This window comes from Vicugna pacos, chromosome 7, assembly GCF_048564905.1.
Source record: "Vicugna pacos chromosome 7, VicPac4, whole genome shotgun sequence".
Classification (NCBI taxonomy): Eukaryota; Metazoa; Chordata; class Mammalia; order Artiodactyla; family Camelidae; genus Vicugna; species Vicugna pacos.
Window position 1 is genome coordinate 258,509 of NC_132993.1, and position 23,063 is coordinate 281,571.

General features: G+C 47.5%; 2 protein-coding genes and 1 long non-coding RNA gene across 8 annotated transcripts in view; 1 reads left to right on the top strand and 2 right to left on the bottom strand.

The window, feature by feature from the left end:
* The window catches only part of DYNC2I1 (dynein 2 intermediate chain 1), a 42,681-nt gene extending 41,658 nt beyond the window's left edge, over positions 1 to 1,023 (bottom strand). For 3 of the 5 annotated variants that reach the window (XM_072964040.1, XM_072964037.1, XM_072964036.1), the window contains exon 1: positions 811 to 1,022. In XM_072964040.1, coding sequence (XP_072820141.1) covers positions 811 to 825 — 15 coding nt within the window. In that variant the 5' untranslated portion in view covers positions 826 to 1,022. Of the gene's footprint in view, positions 1 to 810 lie in introns of all 5 variants that reach the window. The other 2 variants (XM_072964039.1, XM_072964038.1) reach the window with 1 other exon arrangement.
* Positions 1,024 to 7,230: 6,207 nt separating this feature from the next.
* Positions 7,231 to 11,110, bottom strand: LOC140697259 (uncharacterized). Its single transcript, XR_012074103.1, has 3 exons — positions 10,968 to 11,110; positions 7,801 to 8,036; positions 7,231 to 7,550 (listed from the first exon to the last, which is right to left on the bottom strand). It is a non-coding gene; the product is annotated as an uncharacterized lncRNA (long non-coding RNA).
* Positions 10,206 to 23,063, top strand: part of ESYT2 (extended synaptotagmin 2) — a 72,157-nt gene continuing 59,299 nt past the window's right edge. Inside the window, exon 1 of one of the 2 annotated variants that reach the window (XM_072964056.1) lies at positions 10,206 to 10,619. In XM_072964056.1, the coding sequence (XP_072820157.1) occupies positions 10,308 to 10,619 (312 nt within the window). In that variant the 5' untranslated portion in view covers positions 10,206 to 10,307. The remainder of the gene's footprint in view (positions 10,620 to 23,063) is intronic. The other variant, XM_072964057.1, reaches the window with a different exon arrangement.

Genomic DNA, 23,063 nt, shown 5'->3' on the forward strand with positions numbered 1-23,063 from the left:
GCAATCCCACTCCTGGGCAGATACCCAGAGAGAACTCTAATTTGAAAAGACACATTCACCCCAATGTTCACAGCAGCACTATTTACAATAGCCAAGATATGGAAACAACCTAAATGTCCACTGACAGATGACTGGATAAAGAAGCTGTGATATATTTATACAATGGAATATTACTCAGCCATAAAAGAAGAATAAAATAATGCCATCTGCAGCAACATAGATGGACCTACAGATTATTATACTGAGTGAATGAAGTAAGTCAGACAGAGAAAGACAAATACCGTATGAAACCAGTTACACGTGGAACCTAAAAAATTATACAAATGAATTTATTTACAAAACGGAAACAGCCTCACAGACATAGACAACATACTGATGGTTACCAAACGGGAAGGGTGTTGGGGAGGGATAAGTTAGGAGTTTGGGCTTTTCAGATACACACACTGCTGTGTATAAAACAGACGAACAACAAGGACCTACTGCAGAGCACAGGGACCATACTCAGGTTCCTGTAATAAGCTATAACGGACAAGAGCATGAAGAACAGGTATTTATGTGTGTGAAACTGAACCACTCTGCTGTACGCCAGGAACCAGCACAACACTGTCAACAGACTAGACTTCAGTGAATAAAAAACTATCACCGTTCTAGGCACTTTTCCTTGCAGGGCTCCGCCGGCCCCACCAGTACTGTCCCGACCTGATCCGCGGGGACACAAGCCACGTCGGGAACGTCCCCAGAGGCCAGGACTCCAGCCCCGGCACCTGGTGCGCCCACGGGCTCAGCCTCCCGCGAGGCGTCCGCACCCACCTTCCCGGGCTCCATCGCCGCGCGCAGGCCCGGGGCCGCGCAGCCGTCTGGGGCCAGGCCGGGAGGAGACGCCCGCCCGCACGCTGGGCCCGGCCGGCGTCCCGCCTCCTAGCAACCGGCAGGCCGGGCAGCGAGCGCCGAACGACCGCCGGCCCGGCATGCCCCGCGGCGGCCCCCAGCGCGCTTGCGCCTCCCCGCCTCCCAGCAACCGGCAGGCGGGGCAGCGGAGCGCCGAGCGACCGCCGGCCCGACGTGCCCCGCGGTGTCCCCCAGCGCGCCTGCGCCTCCCCGCCTCCTAGCAACCGGCAGGCGGGGCAGCGGAGCGCCGAGCGGCCGCAGCCCCGGGACGGCCGCGCGGCCCAGAGGGAGGGGCGCGGAAGGGAGTCCTGCCCATGGTGTTCGGTTCCGGGCGTCCTGAGGGCGCGGGGTCTCCCCCCGGTCGGGGACTCTAGATGCGGGGACAGAGCTGGGCCGGGCCCGCGGGCCGCCGGCAGCACCGCAGCTGCAGCGGGGAAGCTGAAGCGCGGCCGCGGGCCCGGCGGCGGCGGAGTGAGCTTCCGCCCACTTTCCCTCGTGTTTGACGGGACACGCCCTGCGAGGCTGGTGGGACTCAACAGTATTTGAAACAGTCACTGTTGAAAGATTCAGGTTTTATACAAAACAAGAGACAGAGGACTGAAATACTGAGACACATTCTGCCTCTCAGGTTTATTTTTACCACAACCGTGTTTATTTGAAGTTTAAAAGCCAGCCCAAGACTGAAGAGGTGTGGGTCCCAGTCGGGTGATGCGCGTTCTAACTGACACTTAGCTCTGTTTCTGCAGACTGTCAATGTTCCTTGAAGAGTGCACTTAACGTTGGGGGGGGGGTGTGGAGAAGGGGAGACAGACCGGGAGGGGGAGGCTGTCAAGTCCTGCGCTAAGGAGCAGCCGGGGAGTGTGTTATCAGGGGTCTCTGATTTTGATATCACGGTTTTTCTGTAGATGCACATTTTGCAGACGTTGTGTTGTTGAGTCACATACTATTAGGAACCAGTTTACGGTTTATGCATCTGTCTGCTTTGCTCCGGACGTAAAAGCCATTTACTCAGCTCCTTGCCTTAGAGAAATTAAACACAGATCCAAGAAGCCTTTGTATTTAATTGACCTCTGCACTACTACCTTTTTCATTTTCACTCAGCAGCACTTAGGAAGGACGCAAACAGGAAAGGGGGTTATGAAAGGTAATTTCAGTGATAGCTACTATTAATTTAGGAACTGCTCCCAAAGGAGGCACCACACTAACACTTTCCACTTGGTAATTCATTTAATTCTTACAGCTGTCCTGTGAGGTAGGCTTGTTGCTGTTTTCCAGATGAGGAGGCTGAGGCCGAGAAAGAATAATTCAGTTGCCTAAGCTCACACAGCTAGGGTGGTGGATGGTCTGATGCCAGAGTCCATTCTCTTAACCACTGTGTCACTCTTTGTCAGCTGAAAACAACTGATACTGAAAAAGCTTCAGACTGTTGACTGTAAGGATAAAGTCACCAGCCGCAGTATTAGAGCAAGTCACAAGCGGACGCTGCTGGCATGACCTGAACCCTCTCCCTCCCCTCCCCAGTGCAGTCTCAAGCTCCAGTCAACATCCCTGTGTCTTGATTCTGTTTTTCTTCCACTCCAGCCCCTACCAGCCTATCCTCCTCCTTTGCAGGTAGCAGTCCAGTAGGTGACTCTTGCATCACTCCCTGCTTGTCCCCACCTGGCTCTCACCCCGTTCCCCAAATGCACCGTATTCACAGGGCTTTGCAAATGCTGTCTCCTTCTCACCATCCCCACCATATTGGCCAAATAAATGTCAATGTTCCGAGGAAGTGAAAAAATCTTTCTCTCCTCAGACTTCTTAAAACAATTCTTTTCTAAGTAGCTCATTTGCCCCTCGCATCTTACCTTGTGATATCCCTTTATCACCTCTATTCATCTGAGGACATGGGGACTGGTAGAGTGCTGGAGACAGCTCCATGAACGCAGCCTGGACCTCTAGCCCTCACAACTGCCTGGAGGGAGATGTGTGTGAACCGCTGTGGAAGAATGTGAGTGTGAGGACTCCTCGTATGATGCAGTGAGTGGGAAGTGACAGGCTCTGTCTGGAAGAAAGGAATGAGGTCGGGAAGGGCCTCACTTCAGGTAGGCCTTGAAGCACAAATCACCCACCAGGCAGAGAGACACAGAGAGCATTTTAGGGGAAAAGGAATATGGGTGCAAGTCCAAGGGAGGAGGGAGGGTCTGGAGGGTGCAGGAAATGGGATAGCTGTGTCTATAACAGTGCTGTCCAGCAGAAATACAATGCGACCCACAGGGCTGATTATAAATTATCTGGTAGCCACATTTTTTAAAGTGAAAAGACACAGATTAAATCAAATTTAATCATATACTGTACTTAACGAAATATACACAAAATGTTATCATTTTGTCACATAAAATATATTTAAAATATTGAGTTGTTTTATACTTTTTTTGTACTCTCCTTGAAATCCAGTATGTACTTTATCCTGACAGCACATCTCAGTTCAGATGAGCCCCATTTACAGTGCTCAGAGCCCCATGCGGCCAGTACCTTCCCTATGGGAGGTGCAGGACTACAGCAGAGGGTGTGTGAGTGGGGGTGGGGGGCATGCGGTGGGTGGGAAGGCTGGAAAGGGGACAGGGCCAATTTGTAAAGGGCCTTGAATGGCATGGTGTCCAGGTTTGAAGAGTTAGGTTGGGCAGTGATGTTCTTCACATGGGAGAGGAGGCTGTGTTTCTGGCGGACGGCTGGGCGGCTGGGGAACTCCCGAAGCCCAGAGACAAGGCGGGAGGCTTGGTGGGCTTTGTGTGGGTGCTCCCCTGCTGGGGGTCCTGTCCCTTTCTCTCCACCAGCTTCAGCCCTGCTCACCCCGGAGCCTCCACTGCTCCGTCGGCATCCGATTGGTTTGTCACAGTTCCCCGTATCCTCTTCCCTGTAATTTAAAAATGTCCAACTTCCTCACTAGACTGTAAACCTGCACAGTTGCAGGTTGTGATAAAAACAAAACTTCCCCCCGATCCCTCGCCGTAATAAACAACTTTGTTACAAAAGCCACGTAAGGATAGTGTCACTGTAGAGTGTGGGTGTGACACAAAACCTAAAACCTGGTGAGGAGTCTGCGTGTCTGAGCTCCCGTCACTAGCAGCGTGCTTTACTGCCCGGTGCTTCCGTGAGCTCCCCGGTGAAGGTGGGAATTACCAGGTACCTGCTCTGTGGGGACTGAGAGGGTTAAAGGAGTAATTCTGTTAAGTCCCAAGCACTTTGTGCCTAGTGCAGACTGAACACTCAATAAATGTTAGTTATGAATGCTTTTTTTTTTATTACTATTGCTACCATTATCTGAATTATAAGCATTTAGAGCAGGTGGAAATGGGTGGGGTACCACAATCATAGCCTTCATTTGTAAATTCATAAATTATCTGTTGTCGTGTGAAAGGAATTGGAGCCCTTTCTGGAATTTCAGAGAGCCCATCAACACGTCTTTCTTATCTCAACTCACAGGGAGACTGTGGTGGAGAACCCCAGTGCCCCTCAAGTCCACGGTCTCCCGTGGTCTACTCTCCTCCAGTGTGAGCAGGCCTGTGAATGTGATTGAACTTCAGTCCATGACTAGCCTACTGATGACCTAAGTCAGAGGGAGATTATCCTGAATGGGCCTAACTAACATTAAAAGGAGGTGACATGTCAGAAAGTCACTGCTGGGAGAGGAGAAAGCAAACGGCCATGACAGAAGGGGCCACGTGGAGACAGCTGAGGGGGACCCCGATGTCCACCTACAAAAACTGGGACCTGAGTCCTACAGGCTCAATGAGGCTGGGAGATGATGTCAGGTGAGCGTCCCCAAGGAGACCATAGTTCAGCCAACACCTGCCTTGCCTTACTAGGCCCGAGCAGAGGACCCAGCGAGGCTGCGCAGACAGCATCTTCATCATTGGCAAACACTGAAGTGGGGCCTGCGACTCGGTGCGTGGCTTCCGCGGGGAACTCTACTATGTACCAGGTAATTGAGACCTCCCCCATGAACATCAGGCGCCCTTCACGGGCACGGAGCTGCCGCAGGGGCTCCTGAGGGCTGAGCTGTATCAGTGGATAAGTTGCATCGTGGAGACGAGCATGAGGTGCAGACAGGATTAACTCACCACCACAAAAGGCTTCCCAGAGGAGGAGACACACAAACTGGGCTCTGAAAGATGCTCAGGAGTTTTGCAACAGAGAGAGACCATGGCACAGTGTGTTGAGCGTGCGCAGCAGCGGGACAGCCAGGCACGGACCCCGGACCCCAGACCCCAGGAGGGAGAGGAGCTCTGTTTGCAGTGCACAGGAGCTTTAAGTGCACGGTAGAAGCAAAGTAAACTACAGTTCTTAAGCAGGGAGGGGAATTAATCAAATCTGCATTTAAATTGGTCATTTGATAGAAATAGGGACTTTTAGAAATAATTTTGGAAATAATTTCACATTTAGGTAACTATGTGAGTACAAAGAACTCCTTTGTCTCCATCACCCGGACCCCCACTGTCAGCCTCACCAACGCTTGCTCCCACTAGCCTGTCACCTGTCTGTCCTTTACCGTCTATGTGCACACACTTACATAAGTCGTCTTCTAAATCACTTGACAAAGAGCTTCAGATATGGTTACCTATCACCCTGAAACAGTCCAGCACCTATTTCCCCCAGACAAGGACAACCTCCACCCCACAACCCTCCCAGTCAAGAAGTAAACAGCGACCAACTCTGCTGTCTAATCCACAGACTGTCCCCCAAACACTCAGGAACTTACACTGCATGCAGTTTTACATTGCATTCAGTCTCCTGGGACCTGGAGAAACTTCAGTTTCTCAGTAAAAAACCAGGGGGCCCCTAACACCGCATCTCTGCATGAGTTCCCAGCCACACATGGATCCAACTTCCTGGCAGAAGTGCCCCAGAAATGCTGCTGGGCTCCTCTCAGCACAAAGAATCAGGTCTCAAAAACTAACCTGGTTCCCCCACCCGCCACTGGCAACAGGTAGCTGGGTCCTGACTGCCGGCTTTTCCCTTTGTGATTGATATGTCCCTTGTAGCAGGTGTTAGAACCTCCCCCTGCCATCCTTGGCCTCCACTGATCACTCACCTGGCACTGTGATGACCGCTAAATGGAGGTTTTGTTTCCATCACATTTCCCAGGCACTCTTGGCTCACTCATTCACTGACATCCGTAAGGACTCACGGATCCTGCTTTACTCACTGGGCTGTAATCGACTAATATTGCCCTTGATTTTGCTGCTCAAATGATCCCCGGCTTAATCATTGGGTGCCCCTCTCATTGTCTCCAGTGTTCTTTGATGTCATGTGACTCTTGGAGCATTTTCTTACTTTCTGGCACAAAAAAGACTTCAGGCTCATCCTGCAATTTCCCCGCTCTAGCCCAGAAGTCAACTATTTCTCCAGAGATCCTGCTTCCCGTCACTGGGGAATGGTATTTAGAAGTAAGATCAGGAACTACTTGTCTGTCCATCTGTGCACATACATCAAAACACACTCGTTTATACTCCCTCCAATTCCAATCCAACACTTCACGGCTCTTTCTAGCTTCCCCCTTTCCATGCTTATGAGCCCACCAATGGCAAGAAACCTGATTTCATTATGTTCGCTGTGTGTGTGTCTATTTGCAAGTACAACCAGGCTGACTAGTCACTAGTGCTAGGCCCACTACTGGTCCTCCGTGCCGGGGAGGGAAGGTCTCCAAGGAGATTTTAAAGCAGGCATAATTTAAGGGATAACAATCAACTCAGAAAATTTCGTAATAAGCTTAGCAAGCCAGAAAGGACCAAGCCTTTTCTGATCCCTACAGACGTACAGAACAGAGACCTGCTTGGGTGGCTCAGGTGAAGAGCGTGTGGTGGTGTCACTTAAGAAGCATCTCAGAAACCCAGGACCAGGAGTCTGCACGAGTTTGGGCAAAATGACTCTGCTTGCCTCCTAAAAATTCTCGCTGATCATCTGCCTCTACAAGAATTATGTCAGGAGCCACTGCAGCTGCTGACCTTCAACACCCCCTAAGAGGAGCTCCGGGCAGAGATCAGAATGCTGTGCTCTGGGAAAGCTGGCAGAACAGGCCTACAGATAGTTAGAGATTTTCAGAAGATTTTATGAGCCCAAATTCTTGTGTCTCTTCATATCTGGAAAAGCACTGAAATCATTAACGGGGACACCTGCTTCTCGGGATCAGCAGCACGTGTGCTGCCTAAACGTGTGCTGACCGCACGTCCCTCCAGCTTCCCCAGGACCGTGTGCACTCACCTCCCCCGCATCTTGGAGCAGCCTCAGAGCCACCTGAGACCCTGTCTCCCGGGGCAGAGTCCTCATTTGCCACAAATAAAACTTAACTCACAGCTCTCACACTGTGCTTTTTTTTTTTATTCAGTTGACAGCAGCATAAAAGCAGAGAAGCAGACTGTGCCCCCACCCTCTGCAATGACACCTGGGCAGAGGTTGGGGGGTGGATAGGGAAGAGGGAAGGGGGAGGGGTGGGTGGAATAGCTGACAGGTCCCCAGTCCCAGGTGGGAGGGGAATCCAAGACAAAGCAGAACAGGCTGAACTGAAACGGAAGGCAGCACTCTTCTCTGAAACTGGACAGGCCGAGTGCAGAGGCTGAAACTTCATTCTTCTGACCAGAACACTCACACTGATGCTCATCTCTCTTCTGGGAAAGCAGGGCCTTTCATTGGAAAATCATCCATGCAGAAGGTAAGGAAAGAGGTAACATAAAGAGGCCACAGGAGATTTGGGGTACAGAGTAAAATGCTGGCAAAACCCCAAGAGCTGGGCTGGGCCTGGCATTTGACTTGGTGCGGGGAGATGGGTTCTGCCTTGTGGGAAGTGGCCAGAAGTTCAGTGGGGTCACAAAGGTGGCAGAGGCTTGAGGCTGACTGGGGGACAACACGGGCCTGTCTGTCTCTTGGGTGTACCTGACATCCCCAGGCCCCCAGGTCAAAGGCTTCATCACAGACACACAGGACTTCTCCTGGGACATGTGTTCACCCAAGTCTTTATCCATAGGATGTGATTCAACAGCTCTTTAGAGGAAGGATCACATGACAGAAAGGCTCATGCATGCTCCTTCCTGTGTTAACGAGGCAATTACTTGTTTTGCGTTGTGATTCGGTCTTGAGTGAAAGGTGGCATTAGAGCATCAAGTTGCTGCCTGAAAAGGGATGAGAGGCACCAATTTACGTATTTACAACTTACATAATGTAATTTGGGGAAGAGCAAGAAAAGGAAAACAACTTCCTTCGCTTGCTTGAGGTTTAGTGCCCTTGCCCAAAGTTGAGTGTTCTAGCCCCTAGAGTTTATCTGATACATATTTATCTGCATAGCCACACACACACACACACACGCACACATGTGCACACAGTATGTACCGACTCAAATGGGGGAGGGGAGGCATGGTTTACGTATTCAGCACCTGCTGTGCCAGGCACTGTGCTGTACTGAAGATGTGATAACGGACATAATAAATATGGTTCTTGTCCTCATGGTCTTAGAGCCTAGTTGAATTACTAATGAGACTTTGGCAAAGCTACCAATGCATGCAAATGCTTCCCACACCCAAAGGTTCATGCGAGCAGTAAGTCTTTTGCTGGCTGCGTCTAACAGGGCTGTGACTGCAGTTAGTCTTTAGCTGTAGTTCTTCTTCAACTTAACAGGCTTTTTCTCTTCTGTCTGCACAGCAAAGTGGCCTGTGGGACATAACAGTTTTATCCTGTAAATGCCAGGCTCTGCCCCTGCAACTACTGCATAGTTGTCTTGTCATTTTCCAGAATCCAAACAATATAGCAGAGAAGGGCCATGTGACATGAACACGTCCATCAAGAACTTAAAAACACATATGCAAGCTACATTTCTCTCCAGTAATCCCTGTTCTCCTGAAGGTGATCATTCAAGGCTGCCAGCAACACAAAGACTTGAAGAGTATTTGGGGGGTGGGGAACTAGCCCTCTTGTTATAAACTGAATTAAAATATCCTTGGAACTCACTAAATACGCTTATAAACACTGACCTAGACTGTCCTCTGCAACTGTTTGGCTTTAAGTAGCCTATAGAACAAATACAATTACTAGCTACTTTGCCAGAAACCAGTGATGGAGAGCTGTCTATGCTTCTGGGAAGCCGCGGGCAGGTGCCAGCACCTGCGGGAGAAGCTGCCGTGTGCACCTGTAGGGCAGGTTCAGCAGCCCCGCACCCAGGGCACATCCAGACGGGCGACCACCCAGGAGCCTAGCGGTCGTATTTTCATGTCTCCAAGACGGCTGGGGGTTCTGGATGCTGCGGGCTGTCCGCATGCCTGGAAACGCACACCAGGCTTTACGGCCCACAGAATCTATGTTTTTTAATATCTTAAAAGTACCTGAAACATATGTGGAATCTTAAAAAAAAAAAAGACGAACTTATTTACAAAACAGAAACAAACTCACAGCCATAGCAAACAAACATACGGTTACCAGGGAGGGAAGGGGGTGGGAAGGGATAAATTGAGAGCTCGAAATTTGCAGATACTGACTAATAAATATAAAATAGGTAAACAAGTTCATATTGTATAGCACAGGGAACCATAGTCAGTATCTTGTAACCTACAGTGAAAAAGAACATGTGGACGAGTGTATGTATGTGCCTATGTGACTGAAGTATTGTGCAACATTGTAAACTGACAGTACTTCTATAAAAATATATTATGCTGAACACTGGAATTTGACACAACATTGTAAAATGATTATAAATCAATAAAAATGTTAAAAATATATATATTAAAAAAAACTGGGATTGATCTAAAAAAAAAAAGAAGTACCCGAAACAGTAACTTTCTAAAATTTGGCAAATACAACACAATCGCAGGACAGTGCGCCCCTCCTTTCACGCTAACCCCGCAGGAACCGGGGCCCAGGAGCCAGCACCGTCCCCACGCCCCTGGGCGGACACCAGAACCGGGTAACCCACCCCCTCCCCCTCCCCCCCTCCCCTGGGGCCCGCCCACACGAACACGTCACGGCGGCAACGCCCACCCCGCGCGATGGCACACAGCGGCCCCGCCCACCGTGGCTTAGGGGCACTCCGCCAGCCAGCGCGACGACTGCACGGCGGCCACGCCCATCCCACCTCAGGGGCGCGTTCCCTGTGAGGTGCCACCCACGCCGGCCCCGCCCACCCTAGATGACACCACACAGCGGCACCGCCCACTCCCGCCGCGGCGGTGGGATGACGTCACACGCTGGCCCCTGCGCACCCCGCGTTGGGCGGTGCCCACGCAAAGGGCCACGCCCGGCAGCGGCCCGGGCCCCGCGGCGCCGCCGCCCCGCCCTGCGTGCTGACGTCACGCGGCGCCGCGGGCGGGGCGGCAGTACGGTCCCCTCAGAGGGGCGCTGGCGCGCTGGCTGAGGCGCGTCGGCCGGGACCGGCGGGATCGCTGCGCGGCGGGGCGATGAGCGGCGCCCGGGCTCCGGGCCCGGCGGCCGGCGCTGCCGGGGACGAGCCCCCCGGTGCGGCGCTGAGCGTGGACGTGGCCGGGCTGCTGGCACAGCTGGCGCGCAGCTTCGCGTTGCTGCTGCCGGTGTACGCGCTCGGCTACCTGGGCCTGAGCTTCAGCTGGGTGCTGCTGGCGCTCGGGCTGCTCGTGTGGTGCCGCCGGAGCCGCGGCCTCAAGGCCACCCGCCTGTGCCGCGCGCTGGCGCTGCTGGAGGACGAGGAGCGCGCCGTGCGCCTGGGGGTGCGCGCCTGCGACCTGCCCGCCTGGGTGAGTGGTCGCCGCGCACCCCGCCCCGCCCCTGACCCCGCCCGACACGGCTCCGCCGGGGTCGGGGGTTCCCGGTCCGCCACCTCTCGACCCCGCCTACCCGCTCGCCACTGCCCCTCCCGGGTCAGGGATCCCCTGCCGGCCCCGACCCTGACCCCGCCCAGGTCGGGGGGTGCCCGCCTGCCCCAGCCCACCCGCCCACGTCGGGGCGTCCTGAGCTCCGCCGGCAGCCCCGCCGGGGTCGGCGTCGGGGTCCTGAGTGCCGTGTAAGTCAGGGGTCCTCGCCGCCGTCGCGCGGCCCACCCGCCAGTGTCTCCCTCTGCCCGCCGTCCCTCTTGGAAAAGGCACCTTCCCTCCGCCGCGCGGGTCCGAGCAGGGCGGCGCAGGTGAGGCCCGCACAGGTGAGGCGCGCTCCGCGCTGTCCTGCCTTGGCCACGTCGCCAGGCCTCCCCGTGCAGAGGCCGTGACTCCTGCCTCTGGAATGTGGGCTCGGGGCCGCCGGCTTCCCCAGCCGGCCTGGACGTGTTCCCTCCCCTGCGGAGAAGGCAGCCAGCGGTGGGGGGAAAGGGCGTTTTTCCTCCCTTCCTGAGAAGCCTCAGCCGTTTCTCGGTTGTTTCTGACACTGTTGAAGAGCAGTGGGGGGTCCCCTGAAAGATCTGCTGATGTTACGATAGCTGAAGGTTTGTTTCACTTCTTTGGAAGTAACATAAGCTGAGTAACGTTTATGCAGGGTCACCTCGAACGCGTTGCGAATTTAAGGGGGCTGGGGGAGGAAGTTTTGGAAGAGTTACCCTATTAGGAAGAGTCATCGTACTGTTTTTACCTCAAGCAGTTCTCTGCATAATTTATTTATGCAGCATGGAAAACGAATGCATTTGGCTCCCTCATTCTTTTTAACCAAAAGTTGGTGTCACAGTTTCAGACCGCAGGAAGTAGTGCTTATCTAAGATAAAGGATGCTCATATTAGGCTTGATGTAAGCTTCATGGAAAAGTGACCAGTCGGTGACTTTGAGAAGGGTCCTTTTCTCTTAGAGGAGACAAGGGCTTGGATATGATCCCTGTTTCCAGTCATAAGACACTTTTGAAGCAAGGCGTGGAGTGCGTGACACCAGGCAGAGGTTGGAAGGCAGGGGTGCCCCTCAGTTCCAGGAGGACCTACTAGATACCACCTTGTGATGACAAGTTGCAGGTGCAGTGAGAATCTAATAGTTGGGGACTTTGGAAATTTAAAGTTCTGTCAATACCTGCTGTTGTATTTGGAAGAATCATATTAAGTAGTGTGGTGTAGCTTTCAGCCAGAAGCAGGAAAGAGGAGGAAGGTGTAGAAAACAGGACCTCAAAGTAACCAGGGTGGGAAGAGACAAGACAGAGGTGCACTTAGGGAAGCAGGAGAGCTCTCAAGGGGGTCTTGTGGTCTTCCTTTCCACCAGATTAAATGATTCCAGAAAGTAGCTAAGAACAGAGTAGGTACATTAACAGAACAGCTGGTGTTATCAGGGTTGAAATCCATAGAACTTGGTGGTGCTGACATGCATAGATACCTGATTATGGAGCAGTGGTACTAACATCAAATTTGCTTGTAAAAGTCATGAAATGCACACTGTTTTAACATAATAAATTAACAGGTGCAGTTGCTGCCATATTGAAGGACAAGACAGATTCTTCCTCTTTTTTTTTTTTTTTTTAAACAGAAGGATGATTGGCCAGAGAGTCTTTTCTTGGGTTTTCCTCTGTGTGACTTAAACTGATGAACACGGTGTTCATCTCACAGTAAGGAATTTATATTTTCTCCAGAATTTTTCACTTATTTATTTCAAATGTGTATTTGTGCTCATATCACACATATGTTTACTCAAACGTGCCTGTATTGTTTAGAAAACTTCTGTAAGGATTCACACAAAACTTGACAGTGATCATATCCCAGAATAGCACTAGGAGTCTGGGGGCTGAGCGAGTTCTTTTAATGTCTGTTTTTATTGTGGCCCCCATGTGTTATTTTCATAATAAAAGCAGTGAGGTACACTGTCTAGAAGTAGCTAGGGCAAATCAACAATAGAAGAAGCTGTGCACAAGAACCATGGAGGTTTCTATGCTAGTAGTACTTTGATTTTTACTGTATGTGCTTAGGTTTGGGGGTTCTGAACTTTGGGCTGCTTTTTTGCTTTGAATGAGATGTATTTGTGCAGATTTCATGGTGTGTCATGGACAGCTATGATTCCTAGCTGAGGGGAACAGGAAAACATGGCCCAATGTGGTACTCACTTCCTAACCCCATTTGTGAGTATGTCTACTGACAGCTTTTCTTCTTTTTATTTAGTAAAAAATTTATACTGTCTTTGTAAAATGAGATGATTAATGGATCTTACTACTTTGAGAAAAAAATATATATGTACTGCTTCAAATTAAGGCTATTAGGTTATGAAAAGCGGCTATCACTTAATGTGTGATAATTCTGTAAGACTTTGGTCCTACAGCTTTAATGTAAACCACATTATTACTCATTCTCCCTTCTTTTTTTCCCATCAATAGGGAAAAGGCATGGCAGGTTTGAGTTGATGAATTGAGGACTGACCTTTTTGTTGTACCAGTGGTCTCCCCTTGTTAACGGGCCCTGTAAGATTAGATTATAGGTGAAGAGTATTGAGGAATTTTTGTAGAGATGAGTAAGGATGACTTTCCCACTGCTATTTTTTTTTATATGAAAAATTATAACTTGGTGTGGTGTCTGCCCCTTTCTTGCTCTTACTTCTGACAGTAAATGCTGATTCTACGGCTTCTGGTGAGTGGAGACCCAAACCTGTCGTAAGTGACGGTCAATTTTTTGTTTCTCTGAGAATTGATGATTGGTATTTAAAGCATAGTCAACTTCCATGTTGTCTTTTTTTTTTTCTATTATGTTCGATCTTTATTTGGGGAAGAGTTTTCTTCTTCTCATGGTTCTTCTGGGAAGTCTGGGAGAATTTAACTCTAGCCAAAATTTAATAAGTATAGGCCAAAAACCAAATGAACAAAAGAAAAGAATACATTTTGGTCTCATGTAAAGGAAGGGCAAATACTTTTATTCTCAGTGTTAATCACTGAGTTATACTTTTGAAAATTTTTGTGAAGACTTGTAACAGAAAACAGTTTGTGTGGCTAAATCAGGAGTCACAGTTTAGCTATTTTAAACTGTGGTTGCAACTTTAGCACCTAGATCCAAGGGCGATATGTGCTGTGGGAAAATGTTAGAACCCTCCTCCTACCTGTGAAAGGGACGGAAATGCCCTCTGGTCTCATTTATACCCACTCCTGCTGTAGTTCAGAGGGGAAAAGGGTGTCGTCCAAATACGTCAGAAAGTTAGAGCTGAATGCCCCATGGCTGGTGGACATAAAACACTAAATACCTGTTTTTTTAGTTTAAACTAAAAAATGGATTTGAATTTAGGACATGCATCCATCAGGTTGTATGTTCTAGTTTTAGTAATACTTCTGTTTCAGATGAATAGTAGCCTCACTTTACATTTCAAGATAGAATATCGAACTAGGATAGAACTATAAGTAATTTAAATAGATACATGAATTTAAAATATGTGTAATGTATTTATAGTAAGTTCATATATGTTATATTAAGTTATATTAACTATACTTATAAAATATAGATCTCGATTCTGTGAAGAACCAGTTGTGAACAACTGACTAGTGATTCAGTGTTCTCCTCAGGCCTCTGCTGAACCTCTGATCTCTGGGTTTTCATGGTTTCTGCGTTGATTACAGCATTTCCTCTTGAATAATATCACAGATATTGTGAATAGATTAAAAACCATTGAATTGTACACTTTAAATGGCTGAACTGTATGGCATGTGAATTATATCTCAGTAATGCTGTTAAAAAATATTATAGACACTGAATTTCTTTCAAAAATAAGAAGTGAAACAGTGATGAGTTATAGTACAAAGACAGCTGTTCAAACCTCCATATGGAATTCCAGCTAAAGCTGTTATAATCTTTAAAAATTATTGTTTCAATATAAATTTGGAAGCATTTACTTTTAAAGACTATTTAATGAAAAGGGAAGCTTATGAATGAAAAAAGTAACTAAGTAAATATTTTTACCTTAAGCCTAATGTTGCTTTAAACATTGATACTCTCTGTTGGCTAAACGAACAAATAGAAATGTGACTGTGCATCAAAGATACAAATATCCTAAATGTGTATGTTTTTTTATAAGTTTTAAACTCTTATCTTTAATTCAGGGTATCAATATGTAATTACAATGTGTGTTTCAGAAATTTATCCTGTAGATTGGCTTGTTTTATGTAAGATACATTCTATCATAGCATGATTTTAGAATGTACTATTTTTAGTCTTTTGCATTTCATTATGTTTTGTTAAGTCATATCTTCTTTAGTTTCCATGACAATGCTTCCTCCATTTAAAGGTCTGAGGACCACTGCATGCAGACGTATAAGATGTCACCTTGCCTTCACGTGTGTACTCTTTTCCAGGTAGACAGAAGGTAGGGCTACAACTGAAGAGACCTGGTGGGTGGGTCAGAGCAGAGGATGGGCGAAGTTGGTGGTAGGGGCACGCATAGACACACTAGGGACGTTGAAGAGTAAGTAGGAACAGAGACATGAAAGTGCAGAGTTGGGGAATCTGGCATATCCTAGGGTGGAACCCTGGGGGTGCCTGAGCTCTGCCATCATGAGGCGTGAGGTGAGGAGGGCGATGGAAGGTTGGACCAAGACTCAGACTGGTTCTGGGCCCAGAGGTGAGGAGGAGACATGTTCAGATGGGGCCTGGGCTGTGCTCGCAGGGTTTGGATGCAGGAGGAGGGGGCATTGCGATGGATTCAGCACCAAGCTTGTGAAATCAGACAGTGGAGACCCCCGTGCAGGGCAGGAGTTCTCTTGCTTCAGCTGCCGAAGCATTTAGAGCCCAGGTTACTGCTGCTTATCCCCCAGATAAACTGTCCTCTTTTCTCTTCGTGACCTTACTGTGCCCGAAGCACTGAGTCACCTGTGTTCTTCTGGGGCTGGGTGGGGCATGGTTCTTGCATAAACAAGGTCAGTAGTTTCTTTTGCAGGGAATCATTTTTCCATTTAATATGTTTTATTCACAAGTTTTCTCATGGTTTTTCTCCCTCACTGGTTTTTCTTTCTTTCTTTGTTTTTCCTTAACTATTCAAAACATTCTTGTAAATTTGTTAAAGGAAACCATTTATTTTGGTGAATTTTTCCTAGAGTAGATCACATTTTAAGGACAAGTCCAGCTTATACGCAGGGACTAAAAATGAGCCTTTACTGATTCATCTTTTCACTCAGCCAACAGTTATTAGGTATTTGTTTTGTTCTAGGTAATTAATAAAACAAGGCCTTCAACTCAGAAGTCTCCTAGCTGGTAATAACACAAATCTAGGTGTTATCCTGGTTTTAGTCATAGTATGCACTGGCAGTTTTTGTTGTTTTAAATTAAAGTAATACATATTCATTTTTGTTAAATTAAAAAAAAGTATTTTGAAAACATTATGCATAAATTGCAAACCACCATAATAGTAGTTGGTGAAGAACTGTATCAATGTTGAATGGAGTTGTTACTGTGAATTTGTCTGTTTGTACTGATAAACCATGCTAAAAAAATTAGTTCAGAAAGGTATGGTTTAGCATCTAAGAGTTTTCAAGACTTAACTACATATGGAAAAAGAAAGGGAGACCTTTATTAGGTCTTTCAGCTGGGGAAGTGGTGGGTTCTTTTTTTTTTTTTAATTATTGACATTTAGAGCATATTGTACACTTAAAATAATAGCTCAACTCTTTAAATCAGTCTATTGTAAAACAAAGATTGTGTGGATGAGGATTAAAACTTTTTTCCAGGGTTTGTAGATGTAGCTGTGCATGTAAATTCAAGTTTATGCTATCCTGTCTTTGTATTTTGTGAAAGGTAGTTCTGTGATTACTCACAGTGGATGCCTCTGAGGCCAGTAGTTCAGTATCTGGTGTCTTTTTAATGGATCCCAGCAGGATGTCTGGATGAAAGTATCGACACAAAGTGGGAACACATCTTAAGTGCACCCTGTGTCGGCAGTAGTGATTTCCTTTTTTAAAAAGCTCCATTTTTGTAGCTGGTGACAACACTGGAGAATTGGTGATAACCGCAGAAGTGGCAGACGTGGAAATACTGATACGACATTTTTTATTGAGTTTTCTTTTTTTTTTTTAACTTTTTTTATTGATTTATAATCATTTTACAATGTTGTGTCAAATTCCAGTGTTCAGCACAATTTTTCAGTCATTCATTTGAGTTTTCTTTTTGTTTGTAAAAATGTCATTGAAGTTGAACTTGAAGTTTTTTTTTTCATTCACTTAGTGAATGTATCCTTATTTTTCTATTAATGGAATTTGGTCATGTTTTCCTTTATTTCTTATGTTTTGGCTAGACAGATTTTAAAAACAGTTTTTTTGGTGTGAAAAGACTGCGTGCTCATTGTAGAACATTTCAAGCTTTGGAAAAGAATAAAGAGGGAAAAAGTTACCTGCAGCCCTACTAACTAGTAATAGCCGTTATTAACATTTTGGTGGTTTTCTGAGTCTTTAGTATGTTTGGAAGATATGGGTTCATGCACGTGTTGTATTCTCCTTCATTAAGCACAGTGTTGTGGACATGTCACTATTATGTCACTATTCTTCAGAAATATGACAGATGATTGCAATAGCATCCATTTTATGGGGGTGCTGTGCTTTATGTAAATTATATCTGGTGGACAAGTTCCAAAAATTAGATTGTTAGATACTGTGTGTTGGGGAAAGGGAAAATAGAATTTTAGACATTTGATTTTCTGCTCTTTTCAAGTTTTGAAAGAGTATTTGCTTGAGCTATTTATCAGATCTATCCAGGATATATAAACTATTTTTGAGCTCAAAAGAGTTGGGTGATAATTTTATAAGTAGAAGTCTAGCTTTAGAAAACAGTGTTTTGAACGCTGTGATGTTAAAATAAGCACAGTAGATTTATCCGGAGCCCCTCTTATGTAAATAACCTTTAGAAGAAGAGCATTCCCCCCACGCAGAGTCACTGTTCAGACAGCTTTCTTCCCTCTGTGCTGTGCTGGGATGTGAAAGTCGGTTAACAGGAGGAAGACTGTAAACTGGAGTAATGGCTTCATGTCGCCCAGTGTCGTGGTGGCTGTTTGGAGATTGCTGAGAAGGCTCCCTGGATTGTCCTTGGTCTTGTCTGAAAATAACCAGCCATGCAACTGGTGTCGTAGTGTACCCTGGCCACCCGTGGTTACTGAGTGGTGTGTGCTCCTAGCGGCTGAGTGGGCCGCCCTTGCGTCCCGATCTCACGTGTGGCAGCTCTGCTGCTCAGGCACATGCTCTAGGTCTGGAAGACGTGGGTTCCTACCTGAGACCCGCCTCTCCTGAGTCTGGGCACTTGGATCCCTCAGTCACACCTTTAGAACTTAGTTTCCTCATCACTAGATGGGCATGAAATGAACTTGACCCCATGTTGTGGTTCTGAGGCTGGACCGAGGAAAGGCCGGGGAATGCAGGCCTGGGACAGCAGCGGTGGCAAGTGGGACCCTGGGGCTAGTGATCTGAGTGTCTGATGCTTCCTTTCAGTTGCTCTGTGTTACCACCGGCTTCCTGCTGCCTGAGTCCTTCTCTTCCTCACCTTGCCACCTCCTCCCCACTTCAGCGGGCAGACAGATGAAATCTGAGCTTCTCTTTGTTTCTGTTTCACTGTGGTTTGTTTATTTTGTGTTGTTGCTAAGAATTTATCTGTGATCTTGCTTTGTTGTTCCTCACACTTGTAATTTCTCTTTTTCTCTCTGTGCACATCTGAAATAGGAGCCCACGTTATTACCCTCATCCTTGTGTCTCCCTTAAACAACCTGTCCGGACAACACAGGTTCTCAGTTCTATTTGCAGCAGCTGCCCTGATGCAGTCGATAACCACAGTTACGTTATGGCAGTATCATGTCATACAATTTTTTTTTATTCAAATACTCATTTCCTTCCTCTTGTGAGTAAGTGTTGGTTAGTGACTAAAGTGGGGATTTGAAAATGCACACCCTATTTCTGGGTCTGTTGTGATAATTTGATTTGATCTGTTTTAGATGTGGAGTTGTTTCCCTCTGTTGGCATCTGTGGGTTGCGATGATTTAGGTTTCCCACAGTAAGGTGGATCTGCAGAAGGTGAGCCCGGTAACATGCAAAGAGAACCTTGTGCAACTTGCTTCATGCCCTGAATGTCACACTGCAGGACATATTACATACTGGATTTCCATTATGCCACTCACATTCTGAGATACCAGCATCAAATTGCTAAAATTACTAATCTGAGTGATATTCTTACCTTCTGTCTTCTTAGAGAACTTACATCTTTGTTAGACCTGCTTTGTCCTGTAATCGTATGTAGAGTCTGGAGTTTGAAGACGGGGACTTTTTATATCTGCCACAGCATCTAACAGAGTGTTTGCACTGAGTTTGCTCAGTAAACCTGGGGAGCTGTTGGAGCAGTGAACTTCCAACTGCCTGCTTTATTAGGACTGTCTGCACCCAGTTTGTAACTCGTTGCGTAAGGCCTGCGTGGCTGCTACTTCACGTAGTTGAGATCATTAATTCATTACCTTTGTGCTGTAAACATGTAAATGCCTAGCAAGTGAATGCATACAATCTGTTAAGACTTTCTAATGTCTGAGAATTGGGTTTTTAAAACCAAAAACCCAAATATAATCTGAAACAAAAATAGCGATAGTGTCCATTTTTTCACGTAGTGAAGATCTTGACGTCTGTCCAGTAGCTGTTGGAAAGTGTTGCTTCTGCTTAATAGCTTGAGTCCGATCATGGTTTCACCGTGGGGGAGGTGAAGGCATGAGCACCACGTGACCCGGAGAGCAGCCTTCCAAGGAGTTACCTAGGGGGTGGTCTCCATGGTGAGCGGGGCAGGAGAGGGGAGGCAGTGGGCCCTCTTTACTGCCTGCACTAGGGACACTGGGACAAAGTGCCACAAACTTGGTGGCTTAAAACAACACAAACCTATCTTTTACAGTTCCAGAGGCGAAAGCCTGAAATTGGTTCCCGTGGATGAAACCAAGGCTTCACTGGGGCCCTGCTCCCTTTGGAGGCCTTTCCCAGCCTCTGGAGCTGCTTTCCTGGGCCCTGGGCTGCTCTCCACCCTCACAGCTGGCAGCCACTGCCACCGTGTCACCTGTATGTATCCCTCTTAAAGGGATGAGTGTGATTGCATTAGGACCCACCCAGATAATGCAGGATAATCTCCCCAACTCAGGATCCTTAATTTACCACATCTGCAAAGTCCTGGTTTTGCCATGCAGGGATTAGGACGTGGATGACTTCGGTGGACCTGTTTTCCAGACAGCACTGCCCTGTGTCTTGGAATTCGCAGAAGTTAGGGTGGCTCAACAACAGCCATTGCAGGTCAGCTTTGTTTCATCAGTTCTGAAAGATACGGTCCCCTACTCTTAACGCCCGGACTCAGATTCCCCTGTCAGCCGCGTGTAATTTCGGTAGCGTGCTCTTTCTGTCTTGTGGCACAGAAGTGATGGCGTGTGTTGTCATTGGCCACCTCTTGGATTCGACACTGACTCTTCCCTTTTCCTGCCATAGCCCTAGTGCTTGAGAACTGCGTGTGGTCTTGGAGAGACAAGTGGTGGGGAGAGGGTTGGAGGAAAGGTGGCCCACGTGGGCCAAAGTGTCCGTGTTGGGAGGTGAGAGGCACACAGAGCAGAGCCTCGCGTTGTGTGAGCGGGGGAGCTGGGCTTGATCTGAAGGGCACCAGGAAGACATCAAAATATTTAAAAGAATGGTGTGCCCCAATTTTAAGAAGGGATGTGTAGGAAGATAAATCTGGCGATGACATGCAGATGGACTGAGGGGACAGAGACTGGTGGCTGGGTCCCAGTGCGAGGAAGGAGAGCCTGAGTCTGATGGGGCCACACTGGGAGCGAAGGGAGCGTGGAAGGTGACTACAGGCGACCTGCTTGGGGCATGATGATGATATTTGCCAGGAATGATTCAATGGGAAACATAGTTTGGAGGCCCAGGGACAAGGGTGGAGGATTATTTGTCTTATAAACGCTGAGTTTAAGGGGCAGTCACGCACACAGCAGTCAGCGATGGTGGTTAGTGCCCGGAGACATGCGGGGCTCCATCAGCTCGGGCGAAGGGTGGTGGGAAAGCAGAGCAGTGTGCAGATACCAGGCCAGAGGGCCTGGGCAGACCCTCTGGCTCTGGAGGAAAGTGGTTAATTCATTTGGTGCTTGCTTACTCTGCACCGTCTGCCTGCACAGCTCTGCAGAGCGGAGTCACTGAAGCCCCACAACAGACCTGTCACCCTTGTTGTGCAGACAGGAGGCAGACCATGCTGACTTGAGACAGTCGTGGCTTGCCGTGGTCCTGGGTAGAGTCTGGACTGGGACATCTGCCCCTCTGCTCCCCTCCTGTCTAGATGGTGGTGAAGAAGAAACTGGGGAGTAGACATCGTCTCATATGGTCACTTTGATCATTTCTACTTTCTGGAGGAGGAGACTAAGGCCGGGGGTTTCAGCAAGTACCCACAGCCACGCAAGGACCAGAGGTGATGCCGGGCTGGGGTCATGTTCCTCCCCCCATGCCCTCTCCACTGCTGCTTGGTACCCAGAGGGTGGGCAGCCCCAGCCCCTGTAAGGGTGGGGGCAGCATTGCTGCCGACAGAGCAGCCTGACCTGGGCTGGTGGCCACCCTGACAGCAAGTCCACCTTCGGGTGTACAGCATCAGCATTCTTGAGTGTCGTGTTAGGCAGTAGTGTCTGTTTTCAGAGGTTCTGATCTCTGTAATTGGGACAAGGAATAGAAATGCTCTTTCTTGGTCTTTGTTTTCTTCCTCCATTTCCCAGTTTCTGTCTGGGGTCATTTTCCTCCTGCCTGGAAAACTCACTTTAATACTTCTTTTAATGCAAGTTGGACAGCAACAAATTTTCTCAATTTGTGTCACTTACAGAAAAACTGAGCAATCAGAGTTTCCATACCCCATCCGCATACAGTTTCTTGTGTTGTTATCATGCAGCATTAGCGTGGTACGTTTGTTACAGTTATTGAAACAGTGTTGACACAGTGCTAACTGCAGCCCACCGTTTACACTGGGAGTCTCTCCTTGTTTGTAGGCTAGTTTCACTCCTGTCTTCCCTCCTTCCCAAGCCCAAACCTCTGGGTGGCCACTGAGCTGTTTTACTACCTACAGTTTTGCCTTTTCCACGGTGTGCAGCCTGTTCAGATTGGCTTCTGTCAGTTAGCAATAGGCATTTAAGAGTTTTTTCCTTATTTTTTCCTGGCTTGATGGTTCATTTCTTTCTTTTATGTTTATTGCAATAAAATTCAAAAAATGTAAAATTTTTTATTTTATATTACTTTATATTTTTAAATGTACAATTCAGTGTCATTTAGTACATTCACAGTGTTGTGCCACCATCACCTCTGTCTGGTCCCCGAAACTTTCATCACCCCAAGAGAAACCCTGTCCCCATTAGCAGTCACTCCCCACTTCACCCTCCCCCTGCCCATTCAACCATGACTTTGTTTTCTGTCTCTATGATTTTACCTATTCTGGATATTTCATATAGATGGAATCATACAATATTCGACCTTTTGTATTTGGCTTATTTCACTTAGCATAACATTTTCAAGATTTTACCCTGTAGCACACTTCATTTCTCTTTATGGCTGAATAGTGTTCCATCATATAGGTAGACCCAGTTTGTCCACCCATGCACCCTTTGAAGAACTTTTGGGTTGTTTCTGTCTTTTGGCTCTTGTGAGTAGAGTTGTGAACACTTGCAGATTTTTTTTAAAATTTTTTATTGATTTATAATCATCTTACAATGTTGTGTCAAATTCCAGTGTTCAGCACAATTTTTCAGTCATTCATGGACATATACACACTCATTGTCACATTTTTTTTTCTGTGAGTTATCATAACATTTTGTGTATATTTCCCTGTGCTATATACAGTGTAATCTTGTTTATCTATTCTACAATTTTGAAATCCCAGTCTATCCCTTCCCACCCTCTACCCCCCTGGTAACCACAAGTATGTATTCTCTGTCCATGAGTCTTTAGATTCCACATATGAGCGATCTCATATGGTATTTTTCTTTCTCTTTCTGGCTTACTTCACTTAGAATGACATTCTCTAGGAGCATCCATGTTGCTGCAAATGGTGTTATGTTGTCGGTTTTTATGGCTGAGTAGTATTCCATTGTATAAATATACCACCTCTTCTTTATCCACTCACCTGTTGATGGACATTTACGCTGTTTCCATGTTTTGGCTATTGTAAGTAGTGCTGCTATGAACACTGGAGTGCAGGTGTCATCCTGAAGTAGATTTCCTTCTGGATACAAGCCCAGGAGTGGGATTCCTGGGTCACATGGTAAGTCTATTCCTAGTCTTTTGAGGAATCTCCA